Here is a 21603-nt window from a genome sequence, read left to right as displayed (position 1 = left end):
GCGGCCAACCGGCACCGGGAGAGAGACCGGCCCTGAGCACAGCATAACCCCGCCCCACCGCCTGCAGTCGAGCACTTGATGCTATTACCTGTATTTCCCCCCTTTTTAATAATATCAATCGTTTCCTGTGAACTTTTGCTCATTTTGAAATAAAAATCTTTATATCCTTTTTATAAAAAAATAAAAATACTTAAAATATTTACAAAGCGGTTCTTTTCGACATCAACGGTTTTAAACCGAGAAATTCTCCCACACTTGAGCAAAGCACGGGCTCCCCATCACTGCTGCGAGCACGGCCAGGAAAGCCAGCGCCAGGCCTGCAGCCAGACACCGAGAATATGGCTCACCTGCAAAGGGGAAGGACAAAAACAAGCATGAACACGAGAGCTACCTTTTAGCTTTGACATCAGCCCCAAAGAGAGGAGTTTGTTCCGCTTGTCTAACTCAGGAATGAATGCATTGCCAAGAAAACATAACGACTGCTTCCAGACCACATTTAGATCTCCCACTACAGATCAAAACTTGGCCGCATTTCATGATGTTACCACGAAATAGAGGCAGTTTGTGGCATTCCATGTTGCTGGTTGTTTTTACCTGTGTAGAACCGCGTCAGCGGGTAGAACAGCTGCGGCCAGCAAACGTCATTGCGATCACAGTCAAATTCTGTGTAATTAATCTGAAATCTGAGGGGGAAAAAAGTGCTTATTAAACTACGGTAGCAGCAGAACGAGTAGAAGCCTTTGATCAGTGTGAATTACCATTTTATCTACTTAGCGTCAAGGGTCAAAGACCTCACAAGTTACCTGCTCATGGGAACCGGTGGCCGAGCCGGCACTCGGATGAACTCAACAGCAGCCGTGATGGGAAGCAGGCTGGCAGTGTTTTCACAGGGAAGGCCGCACTGGAACTGCCACGTGATTGTTGAGTAACTGGAAGCACGTGTGTAAGCATTACTAGAGGGCCCTATGTGGGAATTTAAAGCTTAAATCTTCACCACTGTGGAGATGGGGCAGATTGAACACCATCCCAATCCAAAGCAAATAAATAGGTAAACAAGAAAAGAGGAAAAACAAGTGTTTGCTGTATGAAACCTTGTTGGTTCAGGAAAGAATGAATCATTTAGCACAGCTTCTCTGCTGTTTTCTAATTTCAGCTTCTCATTGCAATCAAAGGAATGTGGGTTCCAAGTGCAAGTAAAAGGCACACACAATCTGTAAGTAATATCTTTGTCTGTCAGATTTACCCGGTTATGACACGTAAGCAAGTCTCAAAAGTGAAACATTTCTCTATCAAAGACACAGCTCGGCTCTACCTGGTCTGCACAGCGAGTATCTCCTCCCTGGGAATCCCCCGCACTGCACCCACAGCTGCAAAAATGATACGAATGTTCAGGCTGGCAGGAACACCTGGGCAAATGCCCTTCAGATCTCCAGGGCTTGCAGTGATATTCGGGTTAGATGGATCCAGTCCTGTGGAGGAACAGAGTGAAACAGAAATCCTATGCAAAATGATCTCCTCCATATTTATATTGCTGTCATATTGCAGTGAAATGTTGGTAACTGCTGCACAAAAATGTTTTTTCTATATGAATTATACACGAAAAAGTATGGAGTTCATCAACAGAGGAGTAAAACACCAAATCATTACATCAACAGACTGACAGACACATCAGTCTACAGTATCCATGACATTATTAAACACATCTGTGCATATCTGGATGCATGGACCCAGGTATCTTCAGGCATCTGAAATTACACGTTGGCTTTATTTGGAGGCTGTGAATAAAACCACAAGTATCACTTACGTATAATTTGCACCCAGTCATTGAGATTGCTGTCGTTGGAATTGCGTCTCTTCCCAACATGAGTAGCTTGTATTAACGAATTCAGTTTCTCGGTTACACGTCCTCTGCCAAATAAAAACACCAGCTCATACAAAAAGCAAATCTACAGCGTGAACTGCGTTACAGCATCACTGTGCCATACAATCACAGTCCTCTGACAGATGCTATCACTCAATTAAAACAAACCTCAACTACTGACTCATCCGCCAAAGGGAAGCACTCCACCCCAACGTAACCCTCGTTTAAATAGAGGGAAATCTAAATGAAACCATTTTAATAGATTTCCCTTTAAAAAAAGAAAGGGGTCAACCACAGAAACCTGCGATGTATACATGAACTTCTGAAACGCAACTGTGCTGATGGTAGAAACTTGTGGCAAGTGAACAATAAATCTGTGTGGCTCACCTTAAAAGGCTGCAGTCTTCATTGATATTAACTTCCAGTAGGCACCCAGAGAACGAATCTACCCCGAACAAAACTGGTGTGTGAGTGGCTGACATACACAGACCTCTGTCAGCTATGAATTGAAAAGATCTTATTTAGGGATCCTCACAATGACCTTTCAACCCCCACTTCTCATTTTTGTGCAAAAATCGCACACGTTAGGATGCAAAACAGCAAGGAGTGTCATTCAAATACAGAATCAAGTCTACTCAAATTCCATTTTCCAACACAGAGCGAATTCACACGCTCAAGAATCTCATGAGCTTAACAACTGCTCAGTTTTAAACCTTAACTCCATACTAAATGCTCAGATGTTTCAGGATACCGAAGCTACTTTACATTCATTAAATGCAAATTCTTCAATGAAGTTGGAATAAAGGCTAGAGAATAGCGTGGAAAAGCACAGTTTGGCATAGAATAGATTCAGAAGTAAATCATGTATATGAAGGCAGCATTTTAGCATTTATCAAAGCTGAGGATGTAACCTTACAAATCAGTACCTGGCTGCCAAATTCTTAAGCTGCCAGCAGTATCAGAAGCACTCATGTTTGCAGCTCTCACTGCGCTTCCAACTTGATAACCTAAACACAGAAGGAGTTGTGAACATTTTATACGAATCTATAAGCATTAACATCGATTTAATAATGCACGCAATTAGTCTCAAAGCAAACAGACAGACTTTTCCATTACAACAGCCCCATTTTAAATGATCAATACTGAGCCTAAAAGCCAATCACTGTAATTACAGCTGACAACACAATAAGAGGGAAGGAGGGGCACAAGTATGAATGAGGTACAAAACGTGGTCACTGCTAATGACCAATCTAGGACCAAAATCTGTTCTTCTAAGAAGCAAAATGAGGTATTACTACCTGGATTATATGGCACTTCTGCTGCATTATCACTCTTTAATCTTACAAATTCAGCCGTGAATCTCTGCGTCAGCATTTCTGGTAAAAGATAAAGGAATGACTTTATGTTCCCATAGATAAATTAGCAGGAAGTATGCTGCTTATTTAGGATACAAATTTCTGTCCTTCATGATCACCAAAAGATTCAGGATAATGCAAATTGGCAGAAATTTGCCCCATACATTTTCTTTCCATAGCCCAAAGAAAACTCTTTTTGATCAATATTACTAATGAAGATAACCTATCAAAGAATTTGCTCACTTAAGAAATAAAAAAATAGTAAATCTGTACAAGAAAAGTCACGATACCTCCACTGTATAGATTTCCAAGGAAGACTGTGACATTCACTCCCTCTATATTGTCACCTTCCCACACGAATGTATAATGCTCTGCAAAGGTTATACTTTGCAATGGCATGCCCACGGTAGGAATGCCTTCTGCAGAAGAAAGAAAAAACAGACTATAACCAAAAGCATTGCCAATTAGAAAGCTGTAACTGAAAAACAACTTAAAAATCTCTAACAAAGTTCTGGCAGATACATCATTCATCTTTTTAACATTTATTTTACTGTTTAAGTCCCATCATACAAGGACAGTGTGCTGCATTTACAGTAGAATCCCTTCGTTTATCAATATTCTAACACCTGCAGTTCTAGCTCCTGTTGTAGTTGACCCCTTCCTTAAGAACCCAGCACAAGGACTTACTCCATCAGCTGCTGGGGCCCTCTGGACTCAGGAGTCCCTCTCTTTTCACCTCACCCTGCTGAGAGGGCCATCATCTTCCAGAAAGACATGCTAATATGGATTCAGCACTATCCTGCATTACTCTCCCCGCTGACTGGGAGCCACTGTTCTAAAATAAAAGCTGCTTCATTGGCTCAAGAACCTCAAAAAGGCACAAGAGTGTTCAAAATTCAGACACATCCAGCACTGCTTACAGGCTGCCTGCCCTGCCTGCTTTGTTCAAATATTAGAATGCACACAAGATCCTTCCTAGGAATCACAACAGGTAAATGTTTTAGGCACCCCAGTCACTTGTGTCATCCAGGTTAAGTAAGAAACACACTAATTACACAGCAGAAACATACCACTTTTAGTGATGAATTTGTCCCTGTCAGGGATGGTTCTGTAAATCACATTTTGTTGGATGAAGTCTGAGAATAAAAAACAAATGCTGCAGTAATGCTGATAAAAGAATCGTATACAACATTCACATCCAAGGTACTCCTTTATGTTATGGAAACTGTGCAGAAAAGTATTTAGAAAGCCAGTTTTGGTAATGAACCAGGCAGGTTATGTATTATCAGAGCATAGTAAGATCCAGAGATAATTAGCTAAGGTAGTGTAAATAAACAAAATTAGACAACGTAATTAAGAAGCATAAAACAAATTCTCTTCATGCTGGTAATTGCATCATCTCAAACTCCAGAATGACATTTCTTATATTTATGCTTTTGTAATGCAGAAAGTAAGCACTTCTAATTCTAAAGTGACAACACTGCACCCTCTTGACAGAAAAAGGAGGCTCCAAGAACACAAAAACAGTACGAGAGATGCTTCCTTGTGCCATGTGCAGCCATATGAGTCACCAGAAACAGATAAATGGGAAACAAAGGCTAATTCCACTATTTCTCCTATCCTAAGTCTTGGGTAATTTGGGGAAGCTTGGTAGGTGATCAGAAATAGAACTATAACATCCCTAAGCACTGAACTATAGCCATGTAGCTGCCACGTCAACAGTCCTCTCGTTAATTCTATTTTTGAGGAACATAACTACATTTCTGTTAGGACTATGAGACATACCTCCTGTTCCACTGTTGATTCTCACGTCATGGGGCAGTCCTTCCTTGTAAGAAGCTGCCTCAGAAAGGCACTTCACATCAAAGTCCTGCAGATACGCTACAGGGGCGTTTCTAACGCACTGCCCTGTCAGGGACTGCTGCAGGTAGTTAAACAGAAACGTGTGTTAGCCTTAAAAATAAAAGGCAAGGAAAAAGCACATTTGTCAATGAAATGCCCCAAGTATGTACTACAGCCACATGCGACTGACAAACAACCTGCATAAAAGAGAGGTTCTAACTATTTTGAAAGCTACCAGTTTTAAAGTGCAGGAAAAATATATTCCACCAGTTCATAAGAGCAAGTTACAGAATTTGGTTACAAACACAAAAGAATATGATAAATGGAGAACTTCAACTAGCCAAGAGGAATCACAAGCTCCTAAATATGGAGCAATTACCTGAGGGATGGTAAAATACTCATCATCTTCTGTCATAATTGGATCTCCTGCTCTGTAACCAGTGAAGAGTTTCCCAGGAGAAGCTAGTACAGGGATCTTAAATGGAGGAACTTTGGGTGCAGAGCTGCAAATAAGTTCAAAAATGAAACAATTCTTTACTCCTCACATTACACAGTTAATTAAACATCTGCCTTCAAGTCCCATGCTCTCAAAGTACCAATTACATTTCTCCATTGAAAGTGCTCAGTTTATAATTTCAAAATAACTTTCACTGTAAAAAATACATGCTACAGTTTCAATATAGTGTCTAAATTGAGTGTTGAGGAAAGAAATATTTTAAGACTTACACAGAGCCGTCATAAAAATAGCCAAGAAATGGTGTATTGCTTAGAGAAGACTGTATGCAAAGGAGGGGAAACCAATCAGGAGTATATTCTGTTGTCCATGTGGAGCACAGCTGATCAAAAGGTGGGTTTACATCCCCACCAAACACTCCAGTGAAACATGATCCATTGAATAACTGCTTCAAGTCTGGTGTACACTCCTGGAAGGGAAAAGAATGCCTTAGTATGATAATTGCACCACCACAGCCTCTACTGCTGTATTTGCAGGTAACCAAGCCAGCTCTGTAGACAGATGTCATATTTACTATTAGAAATACCAGAAAACCCAGACAAACCCTCCTTCTACTTTGAAATACTCAGTAATTCTCTCTCCAGACAACAGAAAGAACACAGAAATTCTGAAAACATTTCATCAAAGTTTAATATGAAATAAGTACCGGATCACAGCAACAACGAACATCACAAGCTCCATCTGTCAAGTCACAAGGACACGAGCCCAAGGGCTGAAACACCTGGTTAGGGATGACAGGCATGTTTTCTATACGAGAATTACAAGAAAAGAAGAGAAAATTCAGGTCATACAGACTGGAATCCCAAGACGCACAACACATGCATTACAGCCTATCCCACCTGCATACAAATCCTTAAATGCTAGTGAAATTTAATCTCTCATTGCTGTCCAATTCCCAATTTTTCTTTTTTTCTGGTACAGAAAGGGGAAGTAAATGCCATTTCTTCCTCAGGATATCCAAGTACTTACCTGACACACTTCCTGTAAAGGAAGAGTTGGCATATATTTCAGCTTGAATTAGGAGACGTGCCAGCATCATTGAACCACTGCAAGCTAAAACCTGAAGTATTTCCACCACACAGAGAGGTGCTGTGCAGCAGTCGGTGGCATTGGGCAAACATAACTGCAGATTTCTAGTGAAGGTTACAGTCACTTTGGATGCACCCTGCAAAACACAAAATGATGGATTCAACAGCTCGTACCAAATTACTGTTCTTTGTACCATCACCCACCAGGAAGCAGTTCGGGAAAGGAGGAAGACGAGAAACTAGCATCAAAGCTGCACCTCAGCAACTTCCAACATGGGCATCCAGATGATGCGACATGACAAAGGCAAAAAGGCAAGGCACTCTAACTGAGCTGCTAGTAAACTAATATTACATTAGCACTTCATCAGCCTCTAATATATGATTGCTCAAGCTTTCCTATCTTAGGGCAGAAGCAATGTTTCACATACCACGCCAGGTGTTACACTCAATTCCCAATCACCAGCTCTTTCATTTCCACCGCAGCTTGGAACAAGCAAATTTCCTGTATCAAAATTAAAACATAACATGTATCTGTTTCACTGTCGTTTCAAACTTCTCATGTGGGAATGGGGCACCAGAGGGACCCTCCCAACTCAAACAGTTCTGTGTTGATTCTACAGACTGCACTGCAGTTACTTGGGTAATTGTAATGGTAGAGGGAAAAAAGTTAAAAGTTCAAATATATTTATTATTTTTTGAAATAGCGGGTAAATAAATAAAGTGTTCTTACCTGTCTCTTTATCGATAGCATCTAAAATAATGGAAAACGTAACTCCTGAAGAATCTCCAAGAAAAAACGAATTAACTCTTAGCCCAGACATGTGGATAAAGGAAGGCTGAAAAACTGGGGGGGGGAAAGTTAAAGTTTAGAAAGGAAAACAGAACTTGTAACACAGAAACCCACAAAGCGCCACATCAGGGAGGCACACCAGGCCGTGCCCCCTCAGCCCGCGCAGGCTGCTACAGCCCTTCCTTCCCTTCACGCACGGCCCTCTCCCCTCCCCTCTCATCCCTTCCTTCCCCTTCTCTTCTCCTTCCCTCACCCCTTCCCACCCACCGGGCTCCGCACGGCGCTGCCCAGCGCACAGAGCCGCCAGCAGCAGCAGCGCCCCGAACCCGGCGGCCGCCATAGCATCAGTGAGCGCCGCCATCTTGAGGCGGCACTGCTGCCATGGCAACGGGGAGGGCGGGAAGCGCCGAGGCGGCGCCAGCCCCGTCACAGCGCCGTACAAACACCCAACAGGCCGAGCGGGATCCGCGTTGGTAAAAAGAGCTGCTTTTATTCAAAAAGTGTTGTAGGAACTGAATTACACATACAGCCTTCAAACAAAATGGCTCCTGGCGACGAGAACGGGAGCTGATGACAACAGCCGCCCCGACTGAAGCCAGATGCACGCCTGGACATGGCACACATGGCTGCTACTCAAATACAAAACACTGATCAGAAACCTTTCCAGTTTCAAAGCACAGCACTGAAGACTGGCCACCTCATGGCCACTTACTGACCTCATTGTACAGACATAAACCCCTTCTCGCACATAAACATGGTCTTCTGTTCAAAACTCCCCTGGGAAGGATACCTCCATATTACTGCTCCAGTGATATTCATCTGCCGAGGAGCAGCTATCCAAGAGAGCCAAAAAGCACAAAGGCAATACAAGAATACCTGCTAACACAGTAATTTGTTTCTACATAGAAAACACAGCTTAAATACTTTAAGAAAAAAAGCAGTGAGACTGCATAGAGTTCTCTTTCATATCCTATAAAAAGTGTCAGCAATTGCTCAAGTACATCCCCCTTCATGGAATAACAGGAGCAGTAACGATGTATTAAGTTGCACTGTTAGACAGCTAACTTTAATTTCTTCTTCTTAGCTTTCATGACAGGCGGCAGTGATATTTTGAAGGCAGTCCTGAAATAACAGAAAAAGGAACTGTCAGATACAACAAACGCATTCTCAGACCCACTCCTGAAATAAGAAGAAAAACTTACTCGCATGTACTGCAAATTGGACTGAAGTTGCAGAATACTGGAAAACAAAAGAACTGGCTGTCACTAATAATAGCTCATTTGGAATGTAGGAAGTTCAACTCGTATTTATAAACTTACTTGACAAGCACACCGAGCATACATAACCAATCTCAATGAGATTTCGATGACAGAAACACGCTGCTCTGTAGTCAACATGAACGGGAGGTGGAAGCACAAGCTGTGATCTTTGCTCTTGGTCAGGGAGAAATACCCACTATATATACAGGGGAAAAAAATTAGTGTAGAAATGGCTGCATCATCGTGTCAGTGAAGTCAGTAAGATTTCACATCTGACACAGGAAAAACCAAGTGAAGACATACCAACAAATACTGCAGGAGGGATGGCAGGTGGGGCACTTTAAGGTATATGCCGCCTGTAATGTCACAAGCCTGGAATGCACAGAGAATGATCAGATAGCTCAGTCTTAAAAGGAAAGCAATGGTTTCTACTAGCCAAGGAAGAACAAAACAATAATAAATTATTACAGAATAGGAGGGTACAAAAAGACTATGAAACAGAGACAGTGTTTCACCAACATATAATACCTAGGTGTTGTCACATAGAAGGGTGTAATAATGTCTCTTTTCTGGTTTGAAAAAGTTGAGAGTGCTTTAAATACATCAAACTATCTAACATCAAGTATCTATGAATTAAAGCAACCAGCAAGTAAGAATAGGAAGCCTGTACCTGTTGTAGAAGGCCTGAATCAGAGTCCAAGACACAAGCATCAATCAAAATACTCTGCAAGTAAAGAGACCCACAAAAAAAAAGGAGTTCAGCTAGGAACAATGTAACCTCATTTTCCACTCTTTACACACTAATAAAAGATGAGATATATCAAACAGCTTCACCTGTTTCTGTGCTGCAAAGATCACGTTCATGAAATTCATATATTGTAATGCACTGTCTTCTGCAGCTTTTATGACCTAAATAAAACAATTGAGACTTGTTAGCCCATATAGCACTGATGTATTTTAACACTAACAGTAGACTTAACAACAAAGCTCTTACCAAAATCCTCGATTTCATTTCCTGATTGGCTGATTATCAAAAAGAAAATAACAGCACATGAGTACATCCATTCCCAGGAGTTGTCCCCACAGTTCTACAGCACCTGACATTTTAACTAAGCTAAATCCAATCAATCTAACATCCAAAATGACAGGTCTAAGGTCTCAGACAATGTGAATGTAAATACTGATAGTCCCAGTGGTATAGAAATATGTGTAGAATTATCTGTACAATAATTCAGACTTGTTGTGAAAGCGGGCCTATGTCATTTATTGCCCCAAAGCAATTAGGTATATTAGGTATATAGGTTCAGCTACTCATGAAAGCACTCAGAAGGCATTACCTTTCACCTCTTTGCTCATCTTGTTAATATCTACATCAGATGACATCAAGGAATGCACACTCCGTTCATGGAAGCACCACCAGCACCCATGCTATGTACTCACTACCTCAAACAACACACGCTGTTTGATCCACAGTTATAAGGCAAACGTTTCAGTTTTGAAAATTATTATAGAATGCACTGATAGTCAAGACTGTATTGAAGGATCATTAGGATATGATAAGAAACAGCCTTAAAGAGATACACAAAAGCTTTTAAAAGTTCCGCCATCAAAAGGATACAACAAAGTGCTTTGGCAAGAGACCCTGCTAGTAGAGTCTCTGTCTGCTGGCCCATCATGTCAGCTGCAATGCAAATTACAGAGATTACTTTTATACACAAAAGCATTCACTCAGCCTGATCTCACTGAGCGCTACAGATTGATCTTTGCCACGTTGAATTAGTGCAGAGTCCCCCAATATCAGCCCTAAAAACTCACCTGCTCTAAACATTAAAATCCAAAAGAAATTCCTGCAACTCCTAAAGAACGTTTTGCAGTTCTGTGCTATGAAACCCCGAATTTTCCTTCCCTTACTTTTTGTCATGAGGTCTTTAATCTCTTCTGCAATTGCATCATTGATTGCAGTTAACAATTCGTATTTTCCATCCTTGCTGCCAGAACAGTTGGATTCCACGGAATTACCACCATCTCCAAGGAGATCTGCAGAAGCCCAGCGCTTCCCAGGGTACAAGAAACGGCTACAAGAGAGGAAGAACAAAGCATTACGGTTTGCCTTTCAGCCTGTAGGGCAAAAATGACATCAGCTAACCCCTCATAGACGGCAATATTTTGAAGTAAAACTCCAAAGAATTTTAACAGGCATTACATAGGATACATAAGGCAGGAAATTGTCATGACACAAATGGTTCACCTCCCTCCTTTCAACACTTTGATACATTGACTCAATGCTTTCCATAAGGCACTAAAACAGACCATATCTCTCCTATGCTCAGGAGACAAGGAGTGGAAAACACCTCAGACTCTCACCGTGGTGAGAAGTTGCCGTACCTTTCCTGCGTGTGACTCGCTATCACAGCCAGCTTGTTGGCGCGGCTCATGAACAGGTGTGAGTTCCCCAGCACCATCGCTGCGTCCACACATTTCGACAGCGTGAACTGCCCAAGGAAAAGAACAATTCAGGACAGCACCTACAGTAACTAACCATGTAACTACAGTCACTAACCGTGTAACTGCACTCAGAACCAGAAGGTGCCGAGCTTCCGTTCTAACAGGAAGCATCATTAAGCAGAGCTCTGACAGACGCACACCCGTAGAACCAGAGAATCATTTCAGTCGGAAGAGCCTCTTAACTCTCATACAGTCCCACTGCCTGCAGTGCTCAGGGACACCCGCAGCTCCATCAGTGCTCACAGCCCCGTTCCCTGACCGTGTGTGTCTGCAGGGATGGGGCACCTCCACCTCTCTTTGCACCCTGTGCAATTTGCTGACATTGTTCACGTTTCCCGCCGAGGTTTCCCAGAGAAGCGGCCCCAGGACGCACCTCAGCCTCCCCCTGCGCCCGCTTCCCCCACCAGATGGGGTTGGTGTCGATGATGATGACCAACAGGCTCAGCTCCTCGTCTGCAAAACAGACAGGGGGTCACCGCACGAGGCCGGGAGCTTCCGGAGCCGCGGGGACTGGACTGGACTGAGCTGAGCTCGGTTCGGCCCGTCCCGCCCCGCTCCCGGCCCCCTCGGCCGCCGCCTCTTCTCACCCGCGCCCATCGCGCCGCTGGTGGCGCCCGCCGGTGACGTCACGAGGAACATACGTCATCGCAGGGCGCCGCATGGGACCGGGCGGGGCGGGGGCAGCCATGAGCACGGACGGTAATGGGTCGGTACGGAGGGTGCGGGGGGGCCGGGCCGAGCCGAGCCTGAGGCGGCCTTTTGCCTTCCAGACCTGATCGAGACCTTCCGGGCGCAGCTGAGGGACGACCCCGACGTCGCCTCGGCGGTGGCCGCCATCCGCGCGCTGCTGGGCTTCCTCCGGCAGGACCGAGGTGGGCGCCGATCCCTCGCGGCCGGACCAGAAGCGACGGAGGCCCGGCCCTGATCGCGCCGCTCTGCCCTCCCCCATAGGAGAGACCATCCAGGGCCTGCGGAGCAGCCTGCGCGATGCCATCGACACGCTGTCGCGGGTGGACTCGTCGGTGGCCGTCAGCTCCGGCGGGGAGCTCTTCCTGCGCTTCATCAGCCTCACCTCGCTGGAGTACTCGGTAAGGCGCCGGGCTTACCTGCTGCACGGCCGGCCGGCGGCCTGGCTATCCTTTCCACTATCCTTCAGCACTGACTGTCCTTAACAGGACTACTCCAAATGCAAGGAGATCATGATCGAGCGCGGGGAGATCTTCCTCAGGAAGGTTTCTCTCTCCAGGAACAAAATCGCCAAGCTGTGCCATCCCTTCATCAGAGACGGGGCTGTAAGTAGGACAAGGCGGCTGCTCGGGGCCCGGCTCTGCTGCCTGCACTGCTGGGAAAGCAGAGTAGGGGGGTGATGTTATTATTGCTGTGTGCTCACAAAAGCCGCGGCTTCGTTTCATAAAGACTCATCTCCCCTCCTCCTGTTTCAGTGCAGTGTTTTATCCTGTGCTCCACCTTTGGAAGCGCTGAGACATCACAACATGAAGTTACCATTTAACGTACTGAATTGTTGCCCCTCAGCAGCATCAGGGCTGCCACGTCAAGCCCATCTCACAGAGTGGCTTCCTCTCCTACAATCTGTAGAATACAACCAACACCATAGAATTATCATCATATAAAATCTCATACAGTCCCACTGCCTGCAGTGCTCAGGGACACCCACAGCTCCATCAGTGCTCACAGCCCCGTCCCCTGACTGTGGGTGTCTGCAGGGATGGGGCACCTCCACCTCTCCAGGCACCCTGAGCAAGTGCTTCACTACCATCATTACTAACTTCTTCCTTATAACCCGCCTAAACTGTCCCTCTTTTGGTTTGAGACCATAACATCCTATGTTAGATATTAATGAACAGTGACAGAAGTAAAAGCCCTGACCCTCCTAACTGAAATGAAGGTTTTAAAGCTCAGCAAGAAGTAACATTTTATCTTTTCTGACAGAGGATATTGACACACGCCTACTCGAGAGTGGTCCTCAGAGTGCTAGAAGCAGCTGTTGAGTCAAAGAAGCGATTCAGTGTTTATGTTACTGAATCACAGCCAGACCAAGCAGGGCAAGTATTCATTAACTTGTGCTTCATCCTGACTAAGAGACTAATCTGTCATAACTTAAAAGCTGCTGGCCTTGTAGGAACATAGACAGTCATGGGTTTCATTCTTTCAGACATTGTTTTTCTAGCATCATTTTTAAAGAAAGACTTCTAAGTTTAATTTTTATGTAATAGGCAAAAAATGGCAAAAGCCCTGAGGAAACTGAACATTCCTGTGACTGTGATACTGGATGCTGCAGTTGGGTAAGTCTGATCATTAAATCTTAACGTTCATCCCAATTTTATTTTAACACTGTTCCATTTAAGTTCCGTAGGAGGTTGTTCCAATCACAGGAATTGTTACTTCGTTTGTCATCAAACAAGCAAAGCAAGTGACACTTTAGGTGCATGATTAACCAAATACGCCTGCTGCAAAACTTGTACCTCGCTGTTTGCCTATTGCATCTGACTCCATCAACCTCAGTGTAGAGCTTGGGGATATGTGAAGGAGCTGCTGTACTAAAGAAAGCTACTTTGATTTTTCTACTTTCTAAATGTTGTTTGTTTTTAAGCTCAGTGCTAAATTATAGCATATTTTGTCATGTAATGACTGGAGTTGATAGAGCTCATTCCAAGGATGTCGAACAACAGTCTTAGCTAACAGCAGCTAAAACTACTTTAGAAAAGTGAGACTGTTGGAATTCCTTATCTCTGTTCTGTTCAATGAGTCACATTATTTGCTAAGACTTGGATCTCTTCCCCTCCTTCAACAGCTACATTATGGAGAAAGTGGACCTGGTCTTAGTTGGTGCTGAAGGTGTAGTTGAAAGCGGAGGCATCATTAACAAGGTAAAAGAGAACGCATTGCATCATTCTGTAAGCTCTATTCAAACTTTCTTGGATATCAATCAGTGAAAGTCTGTTATTATTGGAAACGTGGCAATATTAAGTGATGCTAGCATGGAATCTGCATGTTATTTTCTGTGCCTCCACAGATTGGCACCAATCAGATTGCTGTGTGTGCCAAAGCTCAGAACAAGCCGTTCTATGTGGTAGCAGAAAGTTTCAAGTTTGTAAGACTCTTCCCTCTAAACCAGCAGGATGTCCCCGATAAGTTTAAGGTAAGAGAAATACAGGTTGCTTCCTGGCAAACTAAGATCCACTTACTTGTCTGTGAGTAATTTTCTTCTAAGCACATCTTCATTTATTTGGATCTCTCTACTGTAGTTAAAACTTGACACAGTACAGAGTTGGTCCATGTTCAAGTCAGACCTCCAGCATCCACAATTTGTCCTAATACTCTTGTTGAGTTACTAAAGCAATTCCTTTGGGGCACAGAAGTAGCTGCAGGCAAGAAACAGCTACATCAAGACACTTCAGAACTATAAGTTGTATGGTGGATAGAAGGTAAAACCACTTGACCAAGGTGGCAGTGCACGCCTGGTTTTAAAGCAGTTGACTTCCCTCCATTTTACCACAAATATCTGCTCAAGATCACAGCACTGCCCCTGCCCAAGAGAGGTTTTAGTTCACAGCTGTGCAGTAATTAATGGTCTCGTTTCCTTCTAGTACAAAGCAGACACGCTGAAAACAAGTCAGAATCTAACAGAGGAACATCCCTGGATTGACTACACGTCACCATCACTTATCACATTACTGTTTACAGACCTTGGTGTGTTAACTCCATCAGCTGTCAGCGATGAACTCATTAAACTCTATCTGTAACTCAATGGACGTGGTGTGCAATGTGTACCATCCTCAGTGACTGTCACGGCTGTAAGAGCCTGGGAGGTGACACAAGTGGGGTGGACATGGTGAGGAGACAGGATTACAAGGATTCATGGCATTATCAGCCTTCAGTTCAAGGCATTACCTGTGGATGGACCAATTTAGAAAAAGAAATGGAAGCTGCTACAGCTTCTGAATGCCTTAAATGAATTATTGGAAAAGTGGGTCAAGTATTTTAGTACTGTTCTTCCTTATGAAGAAATTAAATCCATTCTGTTCTCTGCATCATTATTTTGTTATAAAAATACAGTTTTATTGGAATAGGGAGTATCTTAACGTAAAAGCTCAGTTAGAATGAAACGTCAACCTTCAATCTCAGTCAGCAGCAGCTTCTTCTCTGACTTTACTCTGGCTTCCTGTTAGTCTCTTCTCAAATTCTTCTTCGCTAATTTTCCCCTTCTTTAATCGTTTCAAGAGTCTCGTGTCATTCAGCAACTCTTCCATGTCCTCATCTTCTATATCAGAGCCCTGTTAGCCATTGAAATACAACAGATTACACACAACACAAAAGGCTTCACCTCTAAATAGCTGAACACAACAGAATTTTACAGCCTAGATTTTGCCAGCAGCATCCAAGCAGGAAATTATACTCAAATTCTACAACCAATCTATCAAATTAACTTGCTGAGATACAAAAAAAGCAACAACAAATAAGAAGTATCCAGTGAAGTGCTGCTGTATCTCTTAGAATCCATGCAGCCTATGAGCCCATGCTGGCAGCAATTCACCATCACCTGAGCAATGAGAAATTGTTCCAGCATTTGGCTTTAAAAAGCTTTTTTCCTTTGCTTTGCCTGGCAGACCTAGAAGGCTCATTTTCAGTAAGTAACCCTGCAGGGCATCTCACTTCCATCACACTGAAATCCCGTTGCTCCCTGCCTTTTGCAAGTACATTCAGTAATGACACGCAGCTTAAGAGAGCGGCGTGGTTTACCTCTTCACGCTTCCTTTTAGCGGCTGCTTTCCTCTTCTTCTCCCTTTTGGCTTTTTGCTTTGACCACGATTTGTTTTTTATGAATTTCTTTTTTCCTCCATTTTCTTCTCTTTCCTTTCTTTGCTGTTCAAGTTGCTTTTGTCTCTGCTTTTCTCTATTCTTATCCTTAAATGGAATGGAGTCCGTATTAACAGCGACTGGAGTGAAGTCTGGAAAACATTTTCCTCTTAGCTCAGGCATTTTCGGCATCTTTAACAAGGCAAAGCCTTTAGCAAGACTAGCGAAGTCCAGATCTGTTGAGATAAAGATTATAAAGTCAGTTTCCTGCTGGATAAAAAGTTAACTTAGAAAATTCCAGGCAAAAAAAAAAAAGATGATCCTGAAATGAGTATTTAATAGCAGTAACAATATGAGGTCGCATTGATGCTAAGGTTTGTTTCAGTCAGGCTTTGAGAACAGAAAGGAGCAGCTACAGACAGTAACATCACAGGGGCCTTTTGCCAAACTAAACAATAAACTATATATTACTGAAGAACAGTAAAAGATCCTGAGCTCCTGCTGGGAATTACCTTTTATTCGGAAGATCAGATTGCATTCATGTTTGGCGTAAGCCTGGATGTAAGAGACAAATGCTTTCATCCCTTTCTCAAACACTGCCCTGTCAGCGAGAGCCATAGACTTCAGTTTTGGAAGAAGATCTAACACATTTCTCTGTGGTTTCATTTCCTGCATGGGACACTGAAAACCAACAAAGAAATACAAACAGAAAGGCAAAGTTCAGCTGAATGATTTGAAACGTGCTCTGAAACTTCACACACGTTTCTTCCCCAGTTCATCTTCAGTAAGTTTTGGGTACCTTTACCTTTTGGCTCCCCTGCCCTTTGCTGCATAGGGTCAGAATAAAAGCCCACTGACCTTTTGATTGATTGAGAGAAAGTTAATATAAGATTCTTCCATAGGAAGCAAAAATACAAGCGCGCTGCCTACGTTTCCAATCCGTGCCGTTCGACCACAGCGATGCACGAAGGCACTGAAATAAAACAGGGATAATTCAAGCAGAGATTCCTGGTCTGACTTTAAAGCATTCGTGAGCAAAAGGACAAATCTGACAGAATGGAAAACCTGGAGTTCCCTGTGCTTTCAAACTAAACTCATAACTTCAGCTACAGGAAAATGATGACAAACAAGTAAAAAGATGTGGAAAAATCTCCCCTCATGTGAACTCTGTGTACCATCCTTAAATAGCTCCACCCCAGCTCTCTGCACTCATTCACACCCCTCAGCTTGTTACCCCTGTACTCTCACACTAACCCTTAGAATAGAAAGCCTCTTTGCGCAAGTGGCAACCACCTCTTTCACTTCTGCACATCAGGCCTACAAAGCCAATCGACTTCATTCACATCACACACAACTTCCTTGCTGGCAGGTAGCTCAGACTTGCAGGCAACAACTGCGTGCCTTTTCCACAGCTGCGTGTTCTCCATTTACACCTAAACATTACAGTAGCACGAGCACAAGTTGGTGAGATCTGAAGCTGTACCTTGCACTGCTGGGTGGGTCATACTGTAACACCCAGTGCACTTCTGGGATGTCGATGCCACGGGCCATCACATCAGTGCAAACTAAAATCCCACTAGGAAGAAGAAAGAAAAAGACATGTTTTCACTCAATTGTCATTTAAGGCAAGCAAGCTGTCAGACACAATTACATCTCTCTTACTGTTCCTACTTTGGCCTGGTGTAACCTGCTTGGTTCTTACCCCGGGAGCCGTCGGAACTCAGTAAAAATCTTGTTACGTTTGTGTTTCATTTTGCCATGAATGCACATAATTTTCACTTCTTTAATTAAGGATTCCAACGCCTTCCCGTAGTATTCCACACAGGCACATGTGCTGCAGTGATGAAGACAGAGAAGTAGATTATGCCGTATATTTAACTCACCTAAGGTGGCCACGTCAGAACAGTCTGAGCCCTTTCAAGAATACCCACTAGTCTATTTTGCCTTAAGGCATGCACATCACTTTTATGATTAACACAGCATCTATAACCTTTACTTCCATAGTCTTGTGAAGTTCATGTTATCAGAATGCCGACATGAAGCAAGGATCTCCTTCTATCCTCTTTTAAAACAGCTATTAAAACGAACCACCTTTAGTAGTTACATCCTTATCAACACAGGGCAGCTTTGGAATTTAAGTAATAAAACTCCTTGTTTTCAGCATGAAACACCAACAGAATTACCTGAAAAAGACCAGATGTTTTTCCTGCTTGTGCTGTCGAAGAAAATGCACCAACTGATTGAATTTTTCATCTGCTTTGCATATCTAAACAATGCAAACGAAGAACGATAAGTAAGAAAATGGACTTGATACAAACTGATCTGCCAGCTTCCTCCTCTCGTTGCGCACTGATGTTTGGTCAGGGAGGCACAGCAGTGCAGCAGTTTGGGTCCTGGCAGGTCAAACAAAACGAACAGCTAAGCTCATACAGCAAGCAACTACAGTGTTCAGAATGAAGGGTGATTTCTCAACACGGTTGCCAATCTTCAGATAAGCTGCAAGGGCTTCACATCTTAGAAACTTCTGGTTCCTCTGGTAAAGTGAGTGGTCGTAACATATAAACTTGTTGATGGAATGAAGGAAAAGGGAGAACGAATCCCAAGTAGCACCAAACACGGAGCTCCTACCATGTAATAGTTCTCCAGGCGGCTCGGAGTTTTCTGTGTGTTGGTTGCTGCCACTCCCTTCTCTTTCACTGAGATGCGGACAGGATTGCGCAGCCCTGCTCTCACCAGGTTCTCCACCTCTTGAGTCTGAGTGGCTGAGAACAGACCCGTCCTCCTCTGCTTGGGTAAAAAGGCCAGAATGGCATTTAAACTGCAAGTAAAAACATGCAAAACATCAATGCGCCAAGATTTCCTTCAGAAATAAAGTTAATCACTGCAAGTATGAGCTTATACATAACACAGTTTTCATCACTAAATGTCAAGCAACTTCTGTTCAAGTATTTATCCTAACACTGCAAGTAAGACTCCTGTGCTTCATTGTTACAGCATTTTAAGCCAATACTGATATTTAAATGATTATGTGTTAATATGCATCAGAAAAAAGGAAATCTTAAACTCTGCATTCATCAAGCACTCTCTCCTGATTCATTTCCCTTTACAGCAATTGCTTTATGCAGGCTATGGAGCAAAGAGGGGCAAAAGAACAATACAGTGTCACTTAATGATAAATTCATTTAAAATTTCAGATGTACAATGAGAGCTTATTTTTAAGTATTAAATACCTCGATTCAAAGCCCATATCGAGAAGCCTGTCAGCTTCATCTAACACCAACACATCAAGAGTCTTCACGCAGCTTGCGAGATCCAGCCCATCTGCTTTCCTTCTGAACAGATCCTCCAGCCGGCCTGGTGTAGCTACAATGATGTTCCCCCTGTTTGCAACAGAGACAAAGCCATTTTGGAAGCACACCAGGTAAGGCCTTTGGTTGGAGCTGCTAACAATTACCACAGCACAAACCTGCACTCAAAACGAATGCATTCTTCAATAGAACAATTACAGTGTGCTGCTTTCAAGTGTATTTATATTGCAGTGCCTTTCAGACAGCATGATGATGGGAGGAAAAAAGCCCTGTGTGAAGGCTCTCCATTTGTGGTAATAACAGTTTAGAAGATAATTAACAACTATTGAAAGCAACTGTCAGCTAGAAGAAATATTTCATACTTCTGTGCAAAAGCGGGAGGCAAATAAAATGGCTTCTAAGTTTCCCCGTGAGCATCAGCACCAAATTGCTCCAATTACTCAACGCAGACTCAAGCTCACTAGAGTCCACTGCTGGTAGAACATATACAAGAAGGAGCTGCAATATCCAGCCTTCAACTCGACAGGCAGTATGCTGCTCTTTAGCCAGACAGCACGGAAACGGGACTGATTCCACACACGACCGTTGCTTCTTATCTCACTACAATCTCATCACGGTGCATTTTACTCCAGCAAAATGAAAACCACAATTTCTTTAGCGTGCTCAACATATTTATGCAGCATCAAAAAGTCAGCATCAGTAAAACCAGAACGGAGCCATAATTTGAGTATCTTAATGACAAGGAAAACAGAACAACAACAAGGCATTGGAGCAATTACAAACAGCTTACCCGTGTTCCTTAAACTTTTCAACATCTTCCATGGGATTCCTGCCACCAATTAAAAGTATCTGACTGAAACGACAGAACAGAAAGATTTCGGTCTTTGTGACCTTATGGATGATAAAAGTCCAAAGAAAAAGGAGCTGCGGTCATGAAAAGCTCCACGTTCACTCACCTCAACTTGGGGAAGTGTTTTGTGAAGTGTGTCAGCACCTCATCAATCTGAATCGCTAATTCTCTCGTTGGGGTGATAATTACAGCTCCAACCTGCAGACAAAAGGAACTTATGGAAAACAGGAGGATTGCTGCAAAGCTGTCACTTGTAAGGGAAGTGAATACAAGCCGTGTTTATGACCCTGGACTTAGGGAAAGAATTCCCAGTGGAATCTTGTTCATAGAAAAGCCTTCTGAAGGAACAGCCACATCAATGAGTAAATTCCCCAGAACTAGTAGCTAATAACAATATTGAACCAAGAAGGGCACCACAAGTACCTCAGAATGTATTCTAAGTCAACAGATTCCTGCTGGCCGTACATTCTCTTACTTGATGTTCTGAGATTCTCTTCTAACAGCTCAGAACCAGTTTGATCACTTCAACTAAAAAGCTGCATTAAGGGCACAGAAAGCACCTCAATATTAATTCTCATTGTTGCTCCTGTACCCAAGGGTGACTTCACGTGTCCATTTTGACATGATTGACGTATCACCGACACATTCCAAGTGAGCACTTTAACCTCACCTGCATTTTCTTCAGCTTTTCTTCCCTCCTGAGCAGAATTTCCAGCACGGGGATCACAAACGCCAACGTTTTGCCGCTGCCCGTTACCTGGTGAGGGAACAGTCAGCAGCCCCGGCGACACACGGAGCCAGGCCGGCAGGCGGGCAGATACACTCACCGCTTCTGCAGCGACGTCTTTGTTAGTCATGAAGAGCGGGATGGTCGCAGACTGAGGGGAAAACAAGAGAACAGAATGAACAGATTGAGCAGATTGAGCAGATTGAGCAGATTAAGCAGCTGAACGATGATCTCGCAGCGGCTCAGTTACCCCAAGAGCCACCAGAGCTCCCTCAGAGTGACCCGAGCAGCAGCACTGCTAGAAAAGCCCCCCGCAGCCCCGCCCGGCTCCTCCTTCCTCGTCCTGCCCGTCCCCGGAGCCGCCCCCACACCTGCACCGGGGTCATGCGGTCGAAGCCGAGCTCCTGCAGCGCCCGCAGCACGCCGGGGCTCAGCGCCACCGGCAGCGCGGACCAGCGGCCTTCCGTCACCGCCTCCATCTTGGCGCGGCCGTGCGCACCGCCGGAACTCGTCCCCCACTTCAGGCTGCATAAGGAACGGCCGGAAACACGCGGCGCGGTGCTTTGGTTCCGCCGTAAGAGAAGTTCCGCCGCGAGCAGCGATCCAAAGCACGGACAGCGCCATCCCTACAGCACCGGGCCAAGGCTGGATCAATGCTGGATACCCAGAGATGCCGTAACAACATCTGCAGTGGGAAGCAGCACCTCCATAAAGCATCACAGTACAAATAAATACACAGCGTGACA

At 43.9% G+C, this 21603-nt stretch overlaps 4 protein-coding genes across 8 annotated transcripts; 1 reads left to right on the top strand and 3 right to left on the bottom strand.

Annotated features, from left to right (window-relative positions):
* Nucleotides 1-102: 102 nt before the first annotated feature.
* Nucleotides 103-7816, bottom strand: TCTN2 (tectonic family member 2). 2 transcript variants are annotated; one of them, XM_072350655.1, is made up of 18 exons: nucleotides 7658-7816; nucleotides 7331-7444; nucleotides 7029-7102; nucleotides 6542-6737; nucleotides 6219-6319; nucleotides 5785-5981; nucleotides 5438-5561; nucleotides 5002-5137; nucleotides 4287-4352; nucleotides 3507-3635; nucleotides 3160-3237; nucleotides 2788-2868; nucleotides 2249-2360; nucleotides 1805-1908; nucleotides 1313-1469; nucleotides 804-929; nucleotides 595-683; nucleotides 103-347 (listed from the first exon to the last, which is right to left on the bottom strand). In XM_072350655.1, the coding sequence occupies exons 1-18, from the start codon at nucleotides 7749-7751 to the stop codon at nucleotides 232-234; spliced, it is 2094 nt and encodes a 697-aa protein (XP_072206756.1). In that variant the 5' UTR covers nucleotides 7752-7816; the 3' UTR covers nucleotides 103-231. The 2 variants fall into 2 exon arrangements, with proteins under 2 accessions (XP_072206756.1, XP_072206757.1); XM_072350656.1 differs by having other exon boundaries at nucleotides 5002-5134.
* Nucleotides 7817-7856: 40 nt separating this feature from the next.
* GTF2H3 (general transcription factor IIH subunit 3) lies at nucleotides 7857-11878 on the bottom strand. The gene is made up of 13 exons (XM_072350661.1): nucleotides 11742-11878; nucleotides 11528-11607; nucleotides 11035-11141; nucleotides 10561-10724; nucleotides 10268-10330; nucleotides 9987-10016; nucleotides 9644-9672; nucleotides 9484-9558; nucleotides 9320-9373; nucleotides 8953-9021; nucleotides 8710-8845; nucleotides 8593-8629; nucleotides 7857-8512 (listed from the first exon to the last, which is right to left on the bottom strand). Exons 1-13 carry the CDS (start codon nucleotides 11791-11793, stop codon nucleotides 8443-8445), a joined length of 966 nt encoding a protein of 321 aa, XP_072206762.1. The 5' UTR covers nucleotides 11794-11878; the 3' UTR covers nucleotides 7857-8442.
* EIF2B1 (eukaryotic translation initiation factor 2B subunit alpha) lies at nucleotides 11794-14923 on the top strand. Of its 2 annotated transcripts, none has more exons than XM_072350668.1 (9): nucleotides 11794-11853; nucleotides 11925-12026; nucleotides 12106-12242; nucleotides 12330-12446; nucleotides 13105-13217; nucleotides 13389-13457; nucleotides 13967-14042; nucleotides 14189-14314; nucleotides 14763-14923. In XM_072350668.1, the coding sequence occupies exons 1-9, from the start codon at nucleotides 11814-11816 to the stop codon at nucleotides 14916-14918; spliced, it is 936 nt and encodes a 311-aa protein (XP_072206769.1). In that variant the 5' UTR covers nucleotides 11794-11813; the 3' UTR covers nucleotides 14919-14923. The 2 variants fall into 2 exon arrangements, with proteins under 2 accessions (XP_072206769.1, XP_072206770.1); XM_072350669.1 differs by having other exon boundaries at nucleotides 11828-11860.
* On the bottom strand, nucleotides 12398-21365 carry DDX55 (DEAD-box helicase 55). 3 transcript variants are annotated; one of them, XM_072350660.1, is made up of 15 exons: nucleotides 21229-21365; nucleotides 20958-21008; nucleotides 20801-20887; nucleotides 20237-20328; nucleotides 20071-20133; nucleotides 19203-19352; nucleotides 18601-18790; nucleotides 18156-18238; nucleotides 17675-17806; nucleotides 17456-17548; nucleotides 16831-16945; nucleotides 16485-16653; nucleotides 15916-16208; nucleotides 15289-15449; nucleotides 12398-12493 (listed from the first exon to the last, which is right to left on the bottom strand). In XM_072350660.1, exons 1-14 carry the CDS (start codon nucleotides 21334-21336, stop codon nucleotides 15297-15299), a joined length of 1779 nt encoding a protein of 592 aa, XP_072206761.1. In that variant the 5' UTR covers nucleotides 21337-21365; the 3' UTR covers nucleotides 12398-12493; nucleotides 15289-15296. The 3 variants fall into 3 exon arrangements, with proteins under 3 accessions (XP_072206761.1, XP_072206760.1, XP_072206758.1); XM_072350659.1 differs by lacking the exon at nucleotides 12398-12493 and adding an exon at nucleotides 14862-14977; XM_072350657.1 differs by lacking the exon at nucleotides 12398-12493 and having other exon boundaries at nucleotides 15150-15449.
* Between the last annotated feature and the right edge of the window lie 238 nt (nucleotides 21366-21603).

This window comes from Excalfactoria chinensis, chromosome 16, assembly GCF_039878825.1.
Source record: "Excalfactoria chinensis isolate bCotChi1 chromosome 16, bCotChi1.hap2, whole genome shotgun sequence".
NCBI lineage: Eukaryota > Metazoa > Chordata > Aves > Galliformes > Phasianidae > Excalfactoria > Excalfactoria chinensis.
This window is presented reverse-complemented; position numbering and strand designations above follow the sequence as displayed.

What these genes read in the sequence shown, in the direction of transcription:
- TCTN2 (XM_072350655.1), bottom strand. Translation starts at nt 7,751, where the DNA reads ATGGCGGCGCTCACTGATGCTATGGCGGCCGCCGGGTTCGGGGCGCTG. An exon ending in GAAGACTGCAGCCTTTTAAG is followed by an intron (nt 1,909 to 2,248) that starts GTGAGCCACACA and finishes TTTATTTGGCAG; the next exon opens with AGGACGTGTAACCGAGAAAC. An exon ending in GCTGACGCGGTTCTACACAG is followed by an intron (nt 348 to 594) that starts GTAAAAACAACC and finishes TCCCCTTTGCAG; the next exon opens with GTGAGCCATATTCTCGGTGT.
- GTF2H3 (XM_072350661.1), bottom strand. Translation starts at nt 11,793, where the DNA reads ATGTTCCTCGTGACGTCACCGGCGGGCGCCACCAGCGGCGCGATGGGC. An exon ending in GATGAGCAAAGAGGTGAAAG is followed by an intron (nt 9,673 to 9,986) that starts GTAATGCCTTCT and finishes TTTGATAATCAG; the next exon opens with CCAATCAGGAAATGAAATCG. An exon ending in CCAATTTGCAGTACATGCGA is followed by an intron (nt 8,513 to 8,592) that starts GTAAGTTTTTCT and finishes CTGTTATTTCAG; the next exon opens with GACTGCCTTCAAAATATCAC.
- EIF2B1 (XM_072350668.1), top strand. Translation starts at nt 11,814, where the DNA reads ATGGGACCGGGCGGGGCGGGGGCAGCCATGAGCACGGACG. An exon ending in CTTCCTCCGGCAGGACCGAG is followed by an intron (nt 12,027 to 12,105) that starts GTGGGCGCCGAT and finishes CCTCCCCCATAG; the next exon opens with GAGAGACCATCCAGGGCCTG. An exon ending in TCACAGCCAGACCAAGCAGG is followed by an intron (nt 13,218 to 13,388) that starts GCAAGTATTCAT and finishes TTTATGTAATAG; the next exon opens with GCAAAAAATGGCAAAAGCCC.
- DDX55 (XM_072350660.1), bottom strand. Translation starts at nt 21,336, where the DNA reads ATGGAGGCGGTGACGGAAGGCCGCTGGTCCGCGCTGCCGGTGGCGCTG. An exon ending in GAAAAGTTTAAGGAACACGG is followed by an intron (nt 19,353 to 20,070) that starts GTAAGCTGTTTG and finishes TGTTGCAAACAG; the next exon opens with GGGGAACATCATTGTAGCTA. An exon ending in TTCTCTCAATCAATCAAAAG is followed by an intron (nt 16,654 to 16,830) that starts GTCAGTGGGCTT and finishes GTTGGTTTTCAG; the next exon opens with TGTCCCATGCAGGAAATGAA.